At 28.6% G+C, this 22,871-nt stretch overlaps 2 protein-coding genes across 3 annotated transcripts in view; one reads left to right on the top strand and one right to left on the bottom strand.

Moving 5' to 3' along the window:
- raptor (regulatory associated protein of MTOR complex 1) overlaps positions 1-18,989 on the bottom strand; it is a 45,611-nt gene extending 26,622 nt beyond the window's left edge. For both annotated transcript variants that reach the window (XM_043040023.3, XM_043040024.3), the window contains exons 1-16: positions 18,722-18,989; positions 15,497-15,599; positions 14,047-14,207; positions 13,547-13,627; positions 10,176-10,322; positions 9,930-10,102; positions 9,135-9,194; positions 8,338-8,583; positions 6,760-6,943; positions 6,568-6,651; positions 4,612-4,722; positions 4,412-4,486; positions 4,234-4,299; positions 3,230-3,421; positions 2,285-2,428; positions 711-831 (exon numbers count right to left, since the gene is read on the bottom strand). In XM_043040023.3, the coding sequence (XP_042895957.1) occupies positions 711-831; positions 2,285-2,428; positions 3,230-3,421; positions 4,234-4,299; positions 4,412-4,486; positions 4,612-4,722; positions 6,568-6,651; positions 6,760-6,943; positions 8,338-8,583; positions 9,135-9,194; positions 9,930-10,102; positions 10,176-10,322; positions 13,547-13,627; positions 14,047-14,207; positions 15,497-15,599; positions 18,722-18,859 (2,086 nt within the window). In that variant the 5' untranslated portion in view covers positions 18,860-18,989. The remainder of the gene's footprint in view (positions 1-710; positions 832-2,284; positions 2,429-3,229; positions 3,422-4,233; positions 4,300-4,411; positions 4,487-4,611; positions 4,723-6,567; positions 6,652-6,759; positions 6,944-8,337; positions 8,584-9,134; positions 9,195-9,929; positions 10,103-10,175; positions 10,323-13,546; positions 13,628-14,046; positions 14,208-15,496; positions 15,600-18,721) is intronic.
- Positions 18,990-19,322: 333 nt separating this feature from the next.
- Positions 19,323-19,979, top strand: LOC107450380 (uncharacterized). The gene has a single exon (XM_016066155.5). It carries the CDS (start codon positions 19,323-19,325, stop codon positions 19,977-19,979), a length of 657 nt encoding a protein of 218 aa, XP_015921641.3.
- Positions 19,980-22,871: the final 2,892 nt, after the last annotated feature.

Below are 22,871 nucleotides of genomic sequence, written 5' to 3'. Positions count from 1 at the left end.
AAGTTAGTGATAATTAAATTATTGATTTTTATGTTGCAAGTGGTTTGATTTGATATTTTGCAAAGAGATGTCAATATCATCTAACCTCAAACAATTTTTTCAGTACTTATAACAACAAAAAAAATTGAAACTTTGATGTCAGTATAAAAAGGAAATTAAAAAATATTGAGATTAATAAAATTTATAATAATATAAGAAATGAAAAAAAATTTTTTTAAATGATTAATATTTTTAATTCTTTTTTCTTGTATCTTCGTCTCACTTACCAATTTTTTTTAATTTTATTTCTTTATTTTATTTTACCCCTTGTTTTGATTAACCCTCTTTTCCTTCTTTGTTATTAGTTGACTTTTATTCCTCTTTCAAAAATACATAACTTTGTAGGATTTGGTAGAAGTTGTGAGAAATATATTAATAAAATCTATTCAGATATAAAATATGAATATAAATTAATCATGCTGATATAAATGGAATATAAAATAAATAGTATATAATATAAATATAATATAATATAAATAGGATATAATATAAATAGGATATAATATAAATAGGATATAATATAAATAGGAATAATAAACAGGAATAATATTAGGATATAAATAGAGAACTGCTTAAGTATTATCACAGGCATGCTTTTAGAAATTGATCCTAATGATTGTTAATAAATGCAATGAAAGATGGGATGCATAAAAAGTATATGTATATCAAACCTATAGGCAATAAATTTGAGGATGACTCTTTTGCTTTCTCTTCTTCAAGATATTGGCAGCCGACGGCAACAAATTGATTTTCAAAATTGATTAGGAACCACTGCAAAGCAACAACTACTTCCTAAAATAAAATCAAGCATTTGTTATAAACTTTATAAAAAAGTTTAAAAAACATTACACTTATCACTTTAATCTTAAATATCACTAGATTTCCAATACCAAAATCAATTTATTTTATTGCAATCTTTAGAACCAGGTACAATAGCAAAAGTGTTGAGCCATGTTGTTTTTTATTCTTTTTAGAGGTGAACCCTGTAATACTTTGATTTACGAAATGTTAATAGGTCAGGGGTCTCAACTCAAACTTAGGTCCATGGGCACCATGATGCTCAGTGATTGTTCTACATGTTATCGACGTCATGTGATTATGATAAATAGTTTTCAATAAAATGCATTGTGAATCAATTTTTCGCAACAATAAATTCATTTGAAAAAAAAAGAAAGAAAATGGAACGGGCTGACTTGTTTGAATTATAAAATGACTGGGAATTAAAAATTAACACTGAAAAAATTCCTTACATTTTATAGGGTCAATCTAATAAATATAGGACATTATTTTGTGTAAAATAACACAATAATAACAGTTAAATTTCTGTTTAAAAAGAAGTTTTTTTTGCCTACATTAAGCTATTTTCTGAACACTCTATTTCATTTATCATATTACAATTCTAAAAAAAATTTTATTATTTAATTTCTGAAAATTTATTTTGTATTGTCTTTTTTCATGACGTAGGAAATCTTTCTCATTGGCACACATTCACACAACATTTATGCTTTCAGTCTTCAAGTAATCAACATCATGGACATACTTCAAGAAACTTATTTATTGCTAAGTTAGTCGGCTAATTTTCTATAGTCTAAATTTTTAAATAAAATCTAAATTTTTGCAGTAAAATGCTTACATTGTACCAACATTGTAGACAAAATAAATTTTAAACTTAAAATAAAATTGTACCTCATTTTACATAGAATATGTTTCTTTTTCCTTCGATTAAAAAAATTATGGTACATTTAAGTTTCACGTCTAATATTTAAAACAAATCTAAAAACATCAACTTATGATTTAGTGACATGCTTATTGGTTGGTTAAAAGGTTCTTTACATCGCTAGTGGAGAGCAGGCACTGTTCACATTGTCTGACCAGGGTAAAAATTAAGTGGCATTTTGACCATGGCCATTTAAGGATAGAGCTCTAAAAATGAGGATAAGAACTTGGCTATGGTAGGGTGATATAGGAACTTGATAGTAGAAATTTGATAATGGCTCCCACAAAAAAAAAAAAAGGAGAATCCCTCTATAGAATTTAAAATTCCTTTTAATGTTAATTTTTACTTGTCTAACAAAACAATTTCTATTTTATTTTTCAATATCAAAACAATATACAAGGAAAAGAAACCTTAATGTAGATTTGATAATTCTTCATTGATAATTTTAAGAATATTTTTAATTTATTTAAAAGTAAATAGCTTCATATATGAATGGATAATTAATAAAGATTAAATGCGATATTATACCTTCCTGACCAATGAGCTTCCATCATTGGAAACTTTGTTAATAAGCATCATACCAATATTATGGTCGATGGCATTTGCATGGTCAGTTCTCTCAGTGGTACTGTTTAAAAATGTTCCAAAAGCATAAACAGCAGCAGCTCTAACCTAAAATGATGTACAGGAGCAATCAACTTTAAGAAAAATTTGAACATTTTATCTCAAGAAATAAATATAGTATTACTACTAAAGCATGAACGAAGTAAGGACATACAATAGTTTTGGTTCTATGAGTAAGAACTTTCCTCAGTGTCTGAATACCAAACGACAGAAGTGTTAAAAAAAAAAAACGTTTCTATTATTATTCAGTGTTTAGACACTGAGGAAGGCTCTTGTTTATAGAACCAGAACTATAGTACTAAAGTATACCCTACCTTCTTTTTCAAATATAATGTTGTTTAATAAATATAGTTTTTAAAAATAGTAATTATAATGAAAAAATCTTAATTTTATATATAAATTTATGAAAACGAAAAACTAATTTGATGGCACATGTTTTTAGCTTTCCTTCATAATAAAACCTTGATTATCCAAAGTAATTGACACTAATTTACTTCAGATAATCATTCTTATTTATGGTAAAAAAAAAAAGATTATTTGAATCTTATTAAAATTTAACATAATGAAACTCATACGTGTCAAGAAACGTTATTACAAGTATAGTTAAAAATCCTTTTCAATAACTTAAAAAACATTTATAATTTCACTACATTTAATGTTATTTATGACTGTACTGTTAGAAATAATGTATTTATTTTACTATTTATCAAAGCAAAATATTTAAAAAATTAAATATAAATAAAACAAAAAAAATTAATAAATACAAATGAAATAAAATTAGAGAAAAATAATACAAAATAGATAAAATAAAAATATGCAAGTTCTTTTTCCTAAAAAAATATAATTTACTTCAGGATCTGGATCCGTTAGCAGAGTCTCGAGTTTTTCATGAGCACTATCTCTAACTCCACACCAACGAGCAGGTTCATAGTTTTCCCACATGCGTCCTAAGCAAATCACAACCCAGAGTCTCAATTTAGGGCACGGGTCTGATAATTGTTCAAGACATGTAGACACTACACTACTTTGCATAGCTGCTACCTGTAAACAACAAGACAAACACAGTTTGGATGTTAAGTACAACAGGGAGAAAAAAATTCCACATTGATTCTAAAAATTGTTTTTAAAATTATAAAGAATAAATTTGAATTGTTAAATTTTCTTACATTGTACAATTACAAAGGAACCATAAAAATTGAAAGGAAAACTAAGTTAAAAATTGCTATTTAGCATTTCTTATTTTTCTAAAAAGTTTCAAAAAAATTAATAATTCTGGAATTTTATAGCTAAAAAATGCAAAAAAAAAAATTTTTTTTTCATATGTTTAGTTTAATCATACAGACATAATCCTTTTCAGTATTAAAATGGAGCAAAAGGAGTTTTTGTTCTTTTTCTTTATATATAATTTTATGACACCTAACCTAGTAATAAACAACAAAAAGCCAGGGGAAAAATCAATCTATAAATAGGACAGAGACTATTTCAAAAGACAGGTACAGAGAATACAGAGGCTTTTCATCCAATTTATGTATTGAAACTCCGTTAACACCTTTTTATCGTAGTATCTATGACAAGTATTGTCACAAACTAAGGGAAAAGAAAGCAAACCCTTTCTATCACACCAGAAACTACATTTCAGGAATGTCTCAAATATTTCTAGAGTATTTTTTTTATTTTAGATTTAATTTCCTTTGTCTTTTTATATATTGATTTTGCCTAATACTTATTTCTTTCATATATTCTAACTTTAAATATTTTTTGTAAATAAAAAATAATAAAAAAATGCTTTGCACGAAGATAAAATCACGAATAATTTCTTAAAAACAAAATTAGGAAATCAATAATTACATTACCTGGCCAGGTCTATAGTTGCTAACAATACAAGAGACACAGAAAGCTGCCATTGTCCTATGGTCAGCCTAAAAAAATTCGAATGTATATACATAAAAAAGGATACAAAGGATTGCAGATTAATTATTTAAATTATTATTTTCAGTTTGTGAAATAAAAATAAAGGCTGATTGCACTCACTGGCATGTAAGCATCACCTAAAATGGCTAAGAAATATTTAAAACTTCCGTCGCGTACAAGATCACTCTGGCATGTCTAAAGTGGAGAAAAAAAGTTTTAAAACAAAATGATATAGGAATATTAAAATAAGCATTAGCATTAGAATATTATAATAAGTAGTATAAATATTAAAATAAGATATCATTACAAAAGATACTAACACTATCAACCGCTAAAACTTTTGCCCAAATGAAAACTAACAAGGGTCGCAGTTCTCTTGCTGAGCTTTGAAGTAACTTCAATACATAAGGAAAAATGCCAACTGACAGTGCCTGGAATGACAGAAACACTAATTACTAAATTATTAATTTGGTATCATAAATAACCATCAATAAATGTATAAAATGCTCATAATATTTAGAAATAATAACCAACACTAAATTGATAAATGAAATGACAATACAGTATACTCTCAATATCTCAAACTTCTATATCTCGAAAACCTTGTTAAATCAAAAAAATATTTTTCACCTTGGCATTATATATCCACCTAATGTTAATTTTAATTCCTATGTAGAAGAGTTTCGTCACAAAACCTTGTTGTATCAAAAATTTTACGAAATAGAAAATTAAATTTTTCAGAAAAATCATAATGCAAGTTTATTGCAAACCAATTCTTTTCTATGTAATGCATAATTATTTTTGTTTTACTTTAAAAATTATCGTGGCTGTATTTAGACTTATAGTCAACTGTTAAGAGAAGGTATAATTTTATACTCTTGTATGCATAATTTTACACTTAACTTTTTAGATTAAGTACTATTTCAGAATATATTTTTCAACTTTTAAGAACATACTTAGTTCTGAGCTTATTATCTCGAAAACTCGCTATCTTGATACCTTTTTAGCGTCTCTTCACCTTTGAGATATCGAGAGTATACTTTATTTAAATCTAAAACTATACTGCAGTGCAATTGAAAAATAAACGTAAGCGACAAAAAATTTCAAATTGAGGTTTTTATGTATTTGGTATCTTTGTATGGTAAACTACATATTGCAAAAAAAAAATTTTTTTTTGGAAAAAAAGTTTGTTTTTATCAGTTTTTTGACTTTTTATTTTAGTGTTCATAGCATTAGCAATAAAAGGAAAACAGTCGTCAAGCCACTTTACTCGGAATTAATCGTGAAGCACTTAGGTTGTTTCTTCAATTGCATGACATTAAACAGATCAAAAATCAAATAAAAACGTATAATTTTAAACACAGTCAATTTGCAAATTGGGATAACCTGAAAAGACCAGCCTGTTTTTCCTGTTAGTTTTGGTTCCCAACTTTAAAATATTAACCATTGCCTTCTTGATATAAGTTTAATGAATAAAAGTAGTTTAAGAATATTTCTTTTTATGATATGATTTAGAAGAATTTCCTACTTCAATGCTATATTTTTCTGCTCTATATCTATATCATTAATAAGATAAATTTATCGTGTAAATTATGAGTTTTTATCTTTTTGCTTAGATATCTTTAAAGATAAACATTTCCTCCAGCTCAAAACTCATTCAGAACATCATCATCATTGGCGCAACTGCCCAGGGTGGGACCTGGCCTTCTCAAGAATTCCCTTCCATCTCGACCCATTCTCAGCAATGGTTTTCCCAGTTTTACAGTTCAGTATGAGGAAGTCCTTTTCTACAGAATCAGACCATCCGAGTTTGGGTCTTTCCCCTTGGTTGATTCCTAGATGGTCAAGTCATAAAAATTCGTTTTGCTGTACATTCATCCAGTGACTGCATTTGCCATCAGGCTAAACGTGAGAGGCTTTCATAGTTTTCCTCTCCATGTAATGTAAATGCGGGTCAGTTGCATCAAAAAGTTCTCCACGAAGGTTAGTTTGATCCAATGCTCGATCCAGGAGTTCCCTTGTTTTCTGTATATGGCTCAAAACTACTATGCTTCAGAGTTGAAACTTGATAGAAACTCAGAATTGGGTCGGCTATTCAGCGCCGGTTATAAAATAAAATATACAATCCTCGTTTGTTATTGAAAATGGCAAAACACAAAATATATAATATAAATAAGTAATTATAACTTGCTAATTAATATCAAGTAGAAATTTTCATTAATAGTAAAAATAAATAAATAATAAAAACCACGAATTTGGAAATGAGAATAGCTTACCAAATTTACTGCCCATGGTCCTAAATCTAAAAATCTTCCAAGCAATTCTAAAGCTCTTAACCTATGAACTTGACTCAGGAGTACCTTTAAAAGAGATTTTTACTTAGCGAATGATACAAAAATTACTGAAAAGTTGAGATTAATAAACAACTTTTAAAATCTCAGATTACACAAATAAAATTTTCACCTTACCTGTAACACAATAGGTAGTTGCTCAGGTACACTATCAACATTCTGTGTCATCGATAACCAAACATGGAATGCTGTAAGTTGCTCAGAGAAAAAGGGACTGTAAGAATAATTAACATGAAGAGGGTCTTTAAGTATGGCAGGTAGTTGAGCTAAGCATGTATCCACCGCTAAATCCCATGCCTCCCTAAAAGCAATTTAAATATTTCAGAATTATATTTATATTATAAAAACAAGCTTGCTAGGTAAAATATTATTATTTATTGTAATTCTTTTCTCTTATCACCCCCTACATTAAGTAACAACACAACTCAACTTAAAAATTTCTTGAATTTTATAACATTCAACATCTAGTTCAGTATGATGAAAAAAAAAAAAAAAAAAAAAAACTTCAATAAAAAACTTTGAGCGCAGTACTCTTGTCAATAGTTGTAAATGAAAGAGGATTTTCAATCCTAAACAGGAAAAAAATTAATAAAAGAGATAAAAAAGCGGAACTGTTAAAAACTGTAATTTGAATATCAGCTAGGCATCATTTGGTAATGTCATTAAATTATGGAAATTGTAAAATAAAGAAAGACATTATCAAAATTTTAATGAAGATTATACATTTTATTCAAATTTCTAATTTTTCTTGTATAATGAGTAATTCATATTTCCTTTTTTTCCTTAGAAATGTGTAAAAAATCAAAATATTAAACATAGCTTTGCAATTTGTTATTATACCCCAGAAAGTTCTTTTCCTCCTTTTTTTTATGAAAATAGTCTCTGTAATCTAAAATGTGAAATATGCTTTCATTATTTTCAAATTCAAATCATCAAAACGAATTTCACTCCACCAAAAATATTTTTACTCCATGAAGAAAAATAAAAAATCCCAGCTACAACTCTGGTTTCTTTATTCCATATCATATTCTTTTTAGTTAACCACTGTACTGAACTAATGTTGTTAACTGTGCTTGAATTAAAGGGAAAAAAAAAATTTTTAAGATTTGATTTTCAACCTAAGTTTTAAATAATTTAATATATTTATAGACTTTTTAACAAGCGAGTTTGTGCACATATAGAAATTAATATAAATCTTGATAGTTAATAATGAATTAATGGAATTTAAAATAAACTTAACACAATCATATATAATTTTTTTTTAAAAATATTAATTTTTAAAAAGTGTTGCAGACATCAATTTTTCCTCAAAACAGATATAAAAAAAACAAGACAAAATGTCTTTCAAGAGCATTTTAGTTTCTTTTCTGACATAAAGTTCATAAATTCAACAAATTTTACTGAAAATTCCAATGTATTTAAATTTACAAAAACAAAAGAATAATAGAAAAAAAAAGTATTTTATAAATGATTTGAAATAATTTTTATTAAAAGTAAATTTATTGAAGGAAATGGAAATTCCTTGATATTTATATATATAAAAATTTTTTTTTACATTAAACTAAAACATTTTGCTAACATTTTTTTAAAATTTTTTATCATACTTTACAATTTTACAAAGGATAGATTGCACTTCCGGTTCCTATTCTCATTTTGAAGTAAAAATAAACCAAAGTAACAGCAAGTTTTTCTTACCACATATGATGATGATAAGTAGATGGCAAAGGTGGATTAGACACAGGAGTACAATTATAAAATCTCATTATTCTTTCTGCAAGGAGAAAATTTCGGAATAGACTTGCAACTAAAAGATCTTGGCGAAACAAACGCTGGAAGGTTTCTTTTGGTAGCACATTCCATGCTATAGTGTCAGTGATAGCTGTAAATATCCAGTTTAATTCACCTAACATGGTTCTTCTATCTGACACTTGACCAGGAATTCTGGAGAAATAAAAAAATTATAAAATTGAAATTAAGAATTTTTAATAAATAAAGATAATTTAAATTTATTCAAATTTTAATAAATAATAATAAATTAATAATGAAATTCATAAGTAAAAACAAAAAGCCTATGATAATGTTTTAATTCCACTTTTCTCTTGCCACCATTATAGATTATGGTGGCAAGAGATAAGATACAAGAATTAATACAATAGTGATGCCTTAATGAATCTGTCACCCAAAGGTGCCCATCCATCCAATATTTCTTTTTTTTTTTACGAAAAATATTCTTTTAAAATTGTTTAATATTCAATGAGAAGGTTGAGTATTAAAGGTAAATTTCTATACAAATAATTCAAATCCACATTTGTTTGGCTAATCACAAAAACCATCTAGAGCATTTTCTGTAAGATGTATGAGAATGAACATAAAACAGACAGAAGATTTGGAAATCTAAATGCTGAAAAAGATTTTACTTACAGAGCACAATGGAATAATCAGGATTGAACTGCATAAAAAAAGGAAAACAATGTAAAACAAAATGTACTTACTGTTCAATTATGTCCATAGTTATTTCTGGCAACAGTTTTTTACTGTTTTGCAATACAAACCTAAAACATTTAAAAGACCTTATCAGAAAAAAACTTTGATATCTATGCATTATCTGAAATAATAGCTAAGTAGAATTAAAGGATCTTAAAACTAAACCCAAAGAGAATTATATTTTAATCATCGATTAGCCCTTTTAACAGATCATCAACAACAGTACATAATTTTAAATAATCTTTTTCACATAATAAAAGAAGCACTTTGCGTAAATATTATTGTTAATTAGCTAGAAATGTAATCTTTATCCCTAAAATGAATCCATGCTGTGCATTAAAATATCGTCTTGATGTCGAATTTACATTTTATTTAATCAATATTTTGAGATTTTAATACATCTTCATCCGGCATTAGGATTACTTATTACTGTTTCAACCCTAACAAAGAAGTCTGGATATTATGGATCACATGACATGAAAGAAATAATAACATAAAGAAATAAAACGTTATTCTTCAGAGAAAAATTTAAGTTCTAATAAATTTTTTATCACTTGAATAACATGAACATAAATTTATACATAGAGGGAAATCAACATAACACAGATTTATTAAATTAATAGAGCTTTGCTTTTTATTTCTCTCGAGCTGGACATGTAAGAACCAAACACTTATAAAAAAAGCCGAAAAGAGAAAAGAATTTTATAGAAAATAAAATGAAGATTTTTTTTATCAATGTTAACAATTTTATTACAGACTACAACAAAATATGCTTAGAAACATTGACAAATAGAAAAACATACCATTTTAAAGCCACTTTTACAGGAGTCGTGAGGCAGGCAGTAAAAAGATCTGCAGGTAAATCTGGGTTCATTGGTAGTATTTGAGTAGCTCCACATGCAGCTAATTGTATACAGGAACTATACGAAGGCATGGGCGGCCCGTCGTAAGGAGTCTTACTATTATTCACAATCAGCTAAAAATTATTTTGAAAGAATTATAGCATAAAACAAAGCAAGGGAACATTAGGAAGATGTGATATAATGTACCTCAAATTCCCTTTCATGTTGAGTAGCAAATTGTTTAAAAGATTCAACAATAAGTCCAGCGCAAGAGCAGTCATATACATAAATTGAGGGAGCACCCATCCATTGTTGAAGATCATAAATAGAAAGTGGTATATATTGTGTATATGTCTAAAATATAGATTGAATAGTCAATGAATGCAATGATAACAATGAGATAAAAAAGTAATATAGATTCACAACAGATAAGAAATATTCGTTTAATATGAACTAGCACATAATGAATTCGACATGAAGAACAAACACAATGAAATCTCGATTACCAGAAGCTCTTTTTATCTTTACATTAGTGATTTCAGTTAACAAAAATCAATTTATTTCTTTTTAAAAAACAAAAACATACACGTTTATTTGTTTTTATTTTATCAATTTCTATATGTTGTCGTAATTTAGGTTAGGTCATATTTGGACAAATAAGATGCTACTCTCAAAAGATGCAAAGTAGGTTCAATCCTTGTTACTTTCAGACACCTAGAGCCTTTGTACTATCTCAAGCAAGCTTTTAAAATACTAGAATTCTTATTTTTATATTCAACGTATGTTTTACAAATTAGCAAAATTTTTCTTAAATAAGCTCATACAAAAAAAAAAAATCAAAAAAGACTAATGCATGAAAGAACTAAAAAAATCAATTGAAAAAAAAAAAAAAACAGCTTATCATTCATTTCATTTATAGAAAAATAAAAGCTTATTCTAGTTTAATGTAGGCAGAAATTATTACAGTATAAAAATCTAGTTCAATTCAACTAGTATGATTCTTTTATCAGATACTTGACCAAGAATTCTGAAGAAATTAAGGTTATAAAATAGAAAATATGAATCTTTCATAAGTAAAGACAATTTATTCCAATTTTATATTTAATACTGAAATAAAAAGTTCATCTATACATTCACTTTGTATTTTTAATGAAAGCAATAAAATGTATACATAAAAAAATAGCCATTATTTTAAAGGGAACATTAATAAATTAATTAGCAAGAATTATTTAATAAATTAATTCTTGTATCAATGCACAGAATTGGGTATTTTGAAAAACAACTTCAAAATAGGAAAATTACATAATAACTATTTAGGTTATCATAGTAATAACGTCTGCCGACCAGCCTGTGTACGGAGCAGGAAACTGTCCTTGCATCAGAAAGGTTCTGGGTTCAAATCCCGGGCAAGGGCCCTACCATGAATTACCGGGAATGGAATGAAGATTCCCGGCTGGAAAGAGAAACTGGGAAAGTTTGGTTCCATGAATGTTCAATACCGTACCATGAACACTCCCTTGGAATCAGACATTCCACGATAACTCGCTCTCAGGGCGTTGCTAAAATTTAACCAATCACACAATTTACTTTAGATTTTCTTTTTGAGTTTGGCAGCATTACCATGAGTAAAACGAAACAAGCTTCTGCTATTTAGATAATATTCTTGACTACTTATTGTTTTCTTTTTATAATGTTTTTTTGTTTTCATTAGACTAAAAATACATGAACTGCGAATACTTTGAAATATTCTTTAATTTATTATACATATAGTTTTATTAATTAAAAACTGTCATATTTATCATGTATAATTCATAAAATAAAATCATTTTTTCATAATAAATATTTCTGATATATCCCTTAATACGTTTCATTATTTATTTTAAATATTTTTTAAAAAGTACAATTCTTGAAATAATGATAATATTTTAATGTGGATAGATTACTAATTATACTAGTTTTTAAATCAAAACTAATTGCCAGAAAGAATTCAAATTTTATCAGACAAAAAAATTAATGTTTACCTTGATCTCTTTGAAATTAATTTAATTTCAGAAAAGTTCATTAGTTTTCAATTAAATTTGTAACAGTACGAATGACTAAAGTTACTACTTTGCTTATTACTTTGGTTTATTTGTTACATTATAAAAGTGACTGTTTTTACTAATAGTTAAATAAATATGTTCACAAGAAATTAATTTATAGAACTGCGTAAACATTTTTGTCGTGATTTGTAAAATCGTTTTACGTATGAAATACTTAAAAATTATAGTTTGTGGAACTACTTCCGCAGCTTTTATAGTATATATTTTAATGGAAGAATGAGAATAAAAATTTTTAAAATGAGTAAAAGAAGAAATAAATACAAATTTCATAAATATTTTTTGAAACATTTTTATTCTTTTTTGTATTTCTTATAATAAATAAATTGTTTACTTTATAATACATCATGCCTGTAACAAATTCTTTTAAATGTGCTGCCATTGGTGTATAATATAAAGAACTATTGTTCGAAAGGAAGTTAAATATTGTTGAACTAAAAGTTTATCGAAAGAAAATTAAAAAAGAAATGATTTGAACTTCAAAAAAAGGTATTGGCCAAGTAATATATCCCGTAATAATAACATAGAAATAGTAACAATTATCATATGAGAGCATAATTATTTTTAGTTTGCCGTAATTTCTTAGTTAACTCTGAAAGTATCTTTTCGTTCACACATACTAATGAAACATTTCTCTTTTAATTATCGTCTTGAAAATGGCTCGGGCAAGTTTATCTTTTAGAAATTTTGCTATCTTCTCTTATGAAATAGAAAAAAATTAAGACATTCATCGACGAAATATCGTACTTAGTCCTTAAAAATTCATCATTCCCTCCTTGGAACGAAGATTCTAGGTGCCGGAGACTGGTTGGAATGAAACCGGTACCAATTCCAGCCAAGAAACTCTTTCCAAGGTGTTCGTGGTGGGGAAAAATAATTCCCGTTGGAACATGACGTCATTCCCAGATGGAATTTCATTCCATGGAGCTCATGGTAGGGTTCCAAGGCATGGATGTTGCATTCTCTCTATCTGTGTTTTATGTCCTTTCTCCTTTGTGTGTGAATGTGATCCGCCCTATAAACGGGTTGTGGTAGTGTGACGTGGGCGACGCTGCTCCACCGCCGTGGCCACAGGTGCCTACTGGGTAACGAAAAGAGAGTTAGCAGTTCTGGCACTTTCTGTGGCCAATGGACAATAGTTCCAAGTGTCCACCATTAAAAAAATAAAAATAGGTAATAACGTCGTAAGAACAACACTCAAAAACAAAAAGTTTTTTTCATTAAAAAAAATAATATTTGCATCCTAACATTTAACATAATGAAACTAAAATAAAAAATATTATTGTGTAAAAAAAATTAGCAAGATGTCTATTTAATTTTAATTCCAAAATTTTTTTTAAGAAATATATAAAAATGAGCAATTTTTTTCTCAAGGTGGTAAAATCGAATGAGTAATAAAAAACCATGCCAAGCGTAAATTCATGCACAAAATTTCAATAATATTCTAAATAAAAAAGAATGACACAAACTAAATTTCACCTTATTAAAAACCCATATTTCACCATTTGCTGTGGGCTTTGGCACACCATGTCCATTATAATGAAATAAAACTCGTTCATCCTGCAATAAAAAGATATCAATGAATGAAAAATTTTCTTATTTGCAATATGCAAGCAACATTTAATACAAAACAAGCAATTATGAATAGTATCATATAATATATTTTTAATTAGTATTGTTAAATAGGTAAAAAATAAATAATAATAAAAACAGCATAAGAAATTCAAAGCTGATTTATATTTTAATGCTAAATCATGTTTTTATAGCAAAAACTAATTTTAAATTTAGAATTGGTTGCAAGCTATACTTAGATATAATTTCTTATGTAGGGTTAGTAAGTAACATTTCTAAACTAACTGAAAACTAGTTTAAATATGAAAAATATGAAAAAAGGTAATAAATTTTTTTTTTTCAAATTCAAAATAGAAGAAATACTAAATATATAACGAGCAGTAAAAATTTATATGTACATCACTTACCTTTGCACTACGTCTTAAAGATGTGCATAGCCGTTTGACTTCATCTACAGTAGGATCAAGACTGTGTTTATATCTAGCTCTTGGCTGCCATTTTTCATACTGCTTTTGTAAAGAAGCAGCTATTGAATCTAAAGCTTTCTGAGGCACTAGGGAAAGTGGATCTAAAAAGAAATGTTTTAAAGACAAATAAGCACAATAATTTATACATAAATAAATTTTTGGGTAATAAATTGAAGAAAGAAAATATCAAAATCAAACTCAGCTTTATTCTTTCAGATAAAGGTGTTGTATAAGCATGTATAAGAAGAAATTTGGCAGTATTCTGAGCAGAGCAACAGATGGTGTAGAAAGGCTACACTACACTCAGCAGCAACTGTTGCAACAGAGAGCTTTTATAGTGGTTACAATGCAGCTCTCATAAGGACGAACTCTAGTTATAATTTTAACTGATAAAACTATAATTTGTCATGTAAGATCTTTCAAGTATCTAAGGATCGATCTGCCTACTATCTGCGGAATTTATATTAGATATAAAGAATGTTCTATCACTACCTAGAAAAATTTGAATAAGGTTTATGCAATTATCAATATATTTTTTTTATTATTATGTTTATTTTCAATTCCTTAAAAAAGTGTGTTTGCTTCCAAAATCTATTTAAACAGCTAAAATTATTATTATTATAATTATTAAAAGAAAAAGGAGATAACAACTTTTTGATTAGCAGGAGGTAGATGATTTTTTATAGATTGTTAAAAAATAATGCAAATTATGGTGGGAAATCAAGGGTCTGTCTAAGCGAAATTTACTACCGTTTAGCCGTACCTTCACAAATTCAACTTTAGGAAAAATGGTAGTTTCACAAAATACTTTTTCTTAAAATTTTATGGGGGTGCCATCCCCTCTGCAGAGGATCAAAATTGCAATGGCATGTCTTTGGATCATTCTCAGAGATGTTTCCCAGACCGTCGCCAATAGCCAATTGTGCAGCTCTAGTGCGACGTAAATGATCAACAACAACTTAAACATTTTATTTTTGTATCCTGTAAGAAACGATAAATCCATATTTTGTGTTGATTTTTTAATATAATTTTAATTTCCACAAATTATGTCTAAATTTTGACAAAATAGGTCTCTCAGAAAAACCTACACAGACCCTTGGGGATCAAATGAGTAGATGTATTGGATAATTGTAGCTAAACAGTTATGAATCGTTGATTAGAAATAACGTAGTAAATATTTTATATAATACTTCTAAACACAGTGTTTTCTTTTGGTATTAAATGGTAAAAAATAAGGCATCTTTACGTTAAAATTTTAAAAGCTTTCACTCAGAGTTTCTTTTAAAACTAATATTATTGTCTTATTTATAACAAATATTTGGAACATTATTTAATTAAAAACAAATAGTCGGGCTATTAACAAGAAAGAAATATTTAGAATAATACTTACCTATCCAACATTCTAGTCTGGAACAAGGCTGAGTTTTGACTATATCTGGTGGATCTACTCCAACATTTAGGCACAAAACTAGAGCTACACTCACAGTTTTCATCTAATTATGAAAATTGTTACAATTAGGTGATGGATAAAAAAAATAAGATTAATCACATTTCACTAGTTGACATAAAATCTTAACAAAATTTATTGTTTATTATATTAATGAATTCCAGATATAGACTATAAACAAAAAAATAAAATTATCACAAAACTAAAATTTATAATTTTTCACATAAATTTTAATTAATATTTTATAAAATACCTAGCATCATGGGAACTTATCAATAGAATGTAATTAAAAAAAAAAAGAATACATTTTTAAACTACCCAGAATTTTTTTTTATTGGTAATGGCTTTATCAATAAATTACAGTTTCATCTTGAGAATAATAAGACCAGAGATTTCCTTAACGATGCCTGCATTAAAGCAATCAAATCCTGGCATCTTACAGGCAATGACATGCAGAAATATTTCTGCATCATAATGTATCATGCCAACTGCAATGACCATTACAATAAATTAATTTTTATAAGGTAAATTAAAATAAATAAATAAATAGGCATAGGATTGCCAGGGAACAGTTACGAGTTATATACCCTTTGAGTTGGTCACTCTCTGTGATGTTCTTTTCTTAATTCTGTTGCGTGCCACTGCTCCGAGTTCACTAAAACTTGGAGATTTTTTTGGTGCAGTTTACAATACGGAAAAAATTCCTAGCATGTGACAAACTTTAGAATAAAAAGAAACAAAGAATAAAAACACTACAAAATGCGGTTCATTCCTTAGGTCAAACTTGTAACTATTCTCAGGCAATCAAATTTTTTAAATTTATTCAAAGTGTTAAACAACCAAGATATAGAAATGTCTCCTGAAACTGAATACTCTTATCCTATTCGCACCAGTGAAATTGGTCTGAAGCAACACACTCAGATTTTCTTCATTTAACATTATTTCTATTTAATGGTTTCAAAATGCAGTTTCTTAAATCTCCATGGCAGTGAAAATTCACTACAAAAGGATTTGGGCAAAATTTTTCTTAACAACATACATGACTTCATTACTCCCTTTTTAATATTTTGATTTATATAAGCCAAAAGATTTTTATCCATTTCCACTATAAAATGAGAATTTAAAACTGCTTAGCACATAGTATATTTATAGAGGCATTAAAGCTTGTTACATAAAGAATCAGACTCCACGAAAGTAAAAATTATAGGGCAATGAGGTGACCCAGGTTCGAATCCCAAAGGCAGCTGCTGGTTGATGTGAGTTTTGTTCCCGCTTTGTACCAACCATATCGCTGATGTAAAATAGCCTTAGTGGTAGACATATCGTGGGTTAGAATCCGTTTGTTAAGCTTACAGTGGGAGGTTTTCCTCTCCTTGAAATACAAATTCAAGTTCTTTTTCCATCAGTTTGACAGCCTAGTATACTCTAGAGCTATCCCAACTAGTGTCTCCACCTGGCTCGATTAGATACTAGATAAATTTAAGTTAATCACACCAAAAAGTCTTCCCCAAAACCTACAGTGAAACATCCAGGAAAGACCACCTCTGTGCAGCGACCTACTCTAGTTGCGACCAATTTTGGGAGGCTGGAATTTATTCCAATCTAATTTGTGTAGAAGAAAACTTTTAGGAGACACGATTAAAACCTCCTCAAGAGACTGTGCAAACCTCTGCACCAAATGTGGAAAAGGTCAAAGACAGAAACACGAAAAAATATCAGCAAAAATTTTTAACAAAATAAATAAGTAGATTCAAATATATTTAAAATATTTTTAAGTGGCTCTTATTTAGTGAGTTTTTTTTTTTTTTTTTTTTGACGATCTCTGGAAGAGATTGACAAAACTCAGAGTGCACTAAAGACGATGCTATAAATGGTTTATTTTTTGAGTTTAAAGTTAAATTAGAAAAAAAAAATTTTTTTTATAGAAAAAACTAAGCATTTTAAACAAACAAACCTCTCTGCATTTTTTAAAGCTAACTAATTTTTATGATCTAAAATTAAATGCAAACTTAAATAAAAAACATAATTGTTTATTCATTCAAAATAGTTCTATCATTCATAAGAAGTAAATTTGTTTTGAAGCATAATTATATCAGTTAATGTTATATTTATGAATTGATCGTGATGTCGTTAAATTTTATTAATTGTTCTCATCGTCGAATAGACCGAAGTGTCATTTCCGCACCAAGAAAATAACACTGACTAAAATTAAAATTGCCTGCGAACACTCATGTACTTTCGATATCCTATTAAAGACAACGAAGGTAACCCCTAGGAACAAGAATTTTACTGTGAAACAAAGAGTGGTTACTCTCGAGAGGTTTCATTGTAATTTTTTCCAATGTTTGATCCAGGAGTTCCACTGTCTTCTGCATTAGATTCAAAGTTACAAGACTACAAAGTTGAACAGTGACAGTCGTTAGCTCAGAATCGAGTTGGCTGTTCAACATTGGTTATTAAAAAAATGTTAAAGCTTGCTACAGAAAGAACCTTACATTGCGAAGATAAAAATAATAGAAATTGAAACAGCTGATACTCGTTGACTGATGTCTCCATTGTATATTTAACAAGACGTTCAAATTTGTTGCACCCGGTATCTTACTTCAAGAAAATAAAGCTTATAGGAAGAATATTTCTGTATTGTAATCAATCGCATCTATTATAATCACCAAATGGATTCTAAATTTACAAATTTAAAAAGGAAAACATGTTGCCTCTCAGGTGGCTACCCATTAATACCCTTTCAGGTGGTTTCCTTCTGTAATTTTTTTTTTAGTTTCTCGCAGGTTCCCTGCAAAACTATTGTGACTACTTGAAAGTTGTCACAACTTGGTAATTATATTGTAACATCTTGGTACGGAAACTTTCTTATTGTAGGAATTACAACATAGCAATTATTGATACTGCTTGACTCATCAGATTCTCATCCAGGGATTAGATAAAATTCTGATGATCTTTACAAATGTTTCTTGAATGTTCTCAAAAAAATTTAGGAAAGAATTCTAATTATCATAAACCGATTATATATTATACAGTTAGCTTCACAATTTCAACTGTGCAACATCTCGTTATCATTTTAATATGTTAAGTCCCTAAATACGATAATATGAATGTAAAAGAAATGTGCCCGTAGATTTGTGACATAGTCAAATCAAAAATTTTTATTACCCTTTCTTTCATTCTCCATTTTTGTGTATTTGTATTTATGCCCTCTATTGATTCTGCATGCCTTTTAGAACTAAAGGCAAGCGGAACTAACCAATCGGGTAAATCATAACCTTCTTCATTACAAGAAAAGTCAAACATTGTTTATCTCTGACAATTTAAACCAAAAATAAGTGAAGTCACATTTTCTCCAAGAACGAAACCCAGAAAAAAGCAAAAAGTTGTAAAGTAAACAAATAATAATCAACATGCTAATTAGACTGATGCCAACAAATGTAATAATAAAAATTTGAAAGTCACAAGCTGTTTGTTTAGAATTCCCGCGGTTGCCCATAAAATGGAGAAGACAATGTAATACAAGCTATAAGCAAAAATAAAAACACTTTGAAAGAGCCAAAAATAGCTTCATCCTAAAATGCCCGCGCATTTCCATTTTAATCATTCGTTTATTATATTTTTTTGTGAAACTGCAGCATTTTTAGTAGTTACTAATTAATACAATTTTTAAAGTCAACTTTTAACTTATTTGTTTGGTTCATTTTAAAAATACTGCTCTAATTTATTTCAAAGCTCAGTATTGTACATATTGTTAGCATTTAGGACTATGGCAGAAGCTGAAGCAGATGGATGGGAAACTGTTTCATCCGACGGAGATGAAGCTACTTCTGGAAGTGCAGTTTATCAATTCAAAATCATTTTGAAGTATCTTAAACCTCCTATATGGCGCCGAATTCTAATTTTGAACAATTCCACGTTCGCGGAGTTCCATTCTGCTGTTGTTGGTTCCATGGGATGGCTGGGTACACACTTGCATACATTTCATGCCCGTGATAAAGAAATAGCACCCGTCAATGAAAAAAATGACAATTCGGACATCAATAGATTAATCATGCTTATGAGTGGTCAATGTGAAGAGGAGAAACTTGATGAAACTAAGGTGAAACTTTTTGAACATTTTAAAATGCCTAAGGATAGAATCCTGTACGTATACGATTTAGATGATGGCTGGGAACACAGCATCATTTTGGAGAGGATATTGCCGTATGACAGCAGACCATATTATCCTATTTGTATTGCTGGAGAAAGAGCATGTCCTCCTGATGATTGTGGAGGGGTCGATTCATATGAGAAACTTTTGAAAATATTATCCGATCCTAATAATCCTGAGCATGGAGACATGAAGGCGTGGATGAATCTTAAGAGCAATGAAACTTATGATTCTGAAGCTTTTGATCCTATTTCTGTTCGTTTCGTGCGTTGATTTGTCAAATATTTTAAATTGCTATTATCAGAATACTTTCTTTTAGTCAAGTTAAAGATATATATCCTAGAAAGCTAATGTATAATTACTGGTCGTTGTTAACTATTTCATTTCTCACTGTGATACTCAGAAACCATTAAATTGCAAATTTTTAATTTTTGTGTCTTATTTTAATTCGATTTCTGATTAAAAAAAAAGGAATATATCCAACATGAAATTGGAGTTGTTTAATAGTGTAAAATTATTGTTTGGTGAAATAATTTGTCCTAATTTGAATATTTATGTACTTTTTTAGGTAATGATTTTTAAAATGTTTTTTTTTTTCTGAATCATTATCCAATGCAATTGTCATCTTTTGACATTCTTGTTTTATTAAAATTTTTCCTTGGGCATTATTCACGATATTAGAATTTAGCAAAAAATAAATCTATATATTAATAGGCTAGCAATATTTTGTCTCGCTAAAAACTCCCAAACTACGCAACAGAATTAAACAAATAAGGTGTCGTTTTAAAGGTATTGTTATGTAGATGTGCAATAAGGTCTTAAATTATGAAAATTTCCTTTAATTAATTAATAAAATTAATAATTTAGTTTCAACCAATGAGAATTCAGCAAATCATTTTTCGGGTGGTTCGCATAAGCATTGTTTCCGTAAGCATCGTTTGATTTAAAGCATTTCTGATTTAATAGATTGATAAACAAAAATAAGAGTGGATAAAAAAAAACGGAACTGAATTTCTTAAAAAAAGAATTCAGTATCTTTAGTTCCTTTGATAAATTTTTAGTTTCATGATAAATTTTTTGTTTCGTTACAATAGAATGGCAATGGCATCGTGCGAATATTCAAACCAAAACAAACTTTCTACAAACAATTATTTTGATTTGAGATTTAAAACGATATCTTAGTTATTTAGTTCTATTTTTATTTATTTAGTGCCTGCTGCCTAAATAAAATGCCTGCTATCAGGCGTCGAAGTATCTCTGGCAGACGTCAGAGAAATGAATGGCGGAATTCTAAACGGGAAAGCATTTCTCGCCGAAGGGAATTGCCACCTCTACAAATTCGAGATTTTTACAAATCTGCATAGACTGTTCATGACGATTGTGACCCCTTTTATTGTATCTATGACTTTTATTTGTAACTTTTGTCATGCTAAGCATTTTATGTTAGAGAAGACAGGAAGTAGCAATGAATATGGTATTTGCTGTCAGAAAGGCAAGGTTGATCTTCCTTTATTGTCGCATTCACAATATTTTGAGAATTTGATTACTGGTGTAACATCTTTAGACCATACTGCAAAGAAACGATCCCAAAATTATTTGGACAATATTCGCTCCTATAATTCTGCATTTGCCATGATAAGTTCTGAGACACACTTAGATGAAAGTGTAACCGGTGGAATGTATCATTTTAAAATCCATGACACATTTTACCAAGTGGGATTGTATTAAATTTCTAAATAAAATTGGCAATGGTACATTTGGTGGTCTTATTGAGATATATTCTCTGCTACAGCTCCAAATTTCTCAGCTACATGAAGAAAAGATAATCAAATTGTGAAGGGGGCAGAGAAGTGTATAAATTTCATTAAGTAATTGATTTCAATATCTGGCATTTTTATTTTAAAATTTAAATTTGTTAAAATGTTTTTATAAGATTGCGAAGCAATCTGCAATGGAACTGCGAAGCAGTTCTGGGGGTTGGCGAGCGTAGCGAGCAGGGGGCGGAGCCCCCTAGTAGCTCCTTAATATATTTCTTAACCTGCCTTAATCTGGGTAAAGCTTAAAAAATATTATTTGTAAGGCTTGTTTAAAAGATCCTAAAACTAATTCTGATTTATGAATTGATACTAATTGATTTTCACTGTGACCATGATAAACTGCCAAAACATGTAAAAGTAAAAGCCCAGGTAAAATTAGCCAAACCAAGAATAACCACTCACGCTTTTACTTTAGGTTTGTTTTATATTTCGCACTTTAACAGCATGCTTTATTTATTTTCTTCCAGTTTAAATATTTTTTTTGCAATTTTTAATTTACTGAAGAGTGAGGAAGATACCTTTTGTTTTTCCTAGAAAAAGAGGTACTACCTCTATATCGAATGTATGTGAATGGACACAAAGTGAAATTATACAAGGGAAAGTTTGTGGAAGTGTAATATACAAATAGACATGGCTTGTCACCGTCTAGAGTCTTATCTTCAGGGCTGATTGTGTTCCGGAAAAAATCCTGATTTCAGGATTTTTTGCTTACCGTGATCCGGAAGTTTCCGGAGATAGAAGGTTCACAAGCTTCAAAAAATCATTGATCACAAAAGTTTCCGGAAATCAAATTTTCAAAGGTGGAACTTAAAAAAACAGTTTCTTTAAGTTGTGCCAGATACTTTATAAGCTTATATTCAAGATTAATATTTATTTTTTATCACTAAATAGTTATTATGATCATAAAATCAAGAAAGAAAAACATATTTGTAAATTTCAATTACTTCTCCTGGTCGACATAGGTACTTGTAAATGGTATAGCTATGTGTAAAATTTTAAATATATTTTAAGTAAACTAAGAAATGTTGAGAAAAAACAAAAACCTTGTTTAAACTTTTTTCTAATTTTTCGATTTAAACTCTTTTTTTTTTTTACTCAAGAAGTTTTCCTGAATTTTGACATAGGCTCACAATCACCCCTGTATCTTTCAATATTCATGTGACAAAAATCCTATGAGAAAGACAAGCCTTTTTATTTAATATTGAAAGCAATCACAGAGATATAGAAGCCACAAACTAAATGCCAATAATTCTAGCTTGGCATTGTTTTAGTAGCAGTTGCGGGGGAAATCAAGTAGTAGAATCATTAATTATTGATAAATTTAATGATTAAAATTAGGTATTGTTGT

The sequence above is a fragment of the Parasteatoda tepidariorum genome, chromosome 1 (genome assembly GCF_982258835.1).
Source record: "Parasteatoda tepidariorum strain Cologne lab strain chromosome 1, Ptep-v5.0, whole genome shotgun sequence".
NCBI lineage: Eukaryota > Metazoa > Arthropoda > Arachnida > Araneae > Theridiidae > Parasteatoda > Parasteatoda tepidariorum.
Note: the sequence above shows the minus strand (reverse complement) of the source record. Positions and strands in the feature narration are given on the sequence as shown.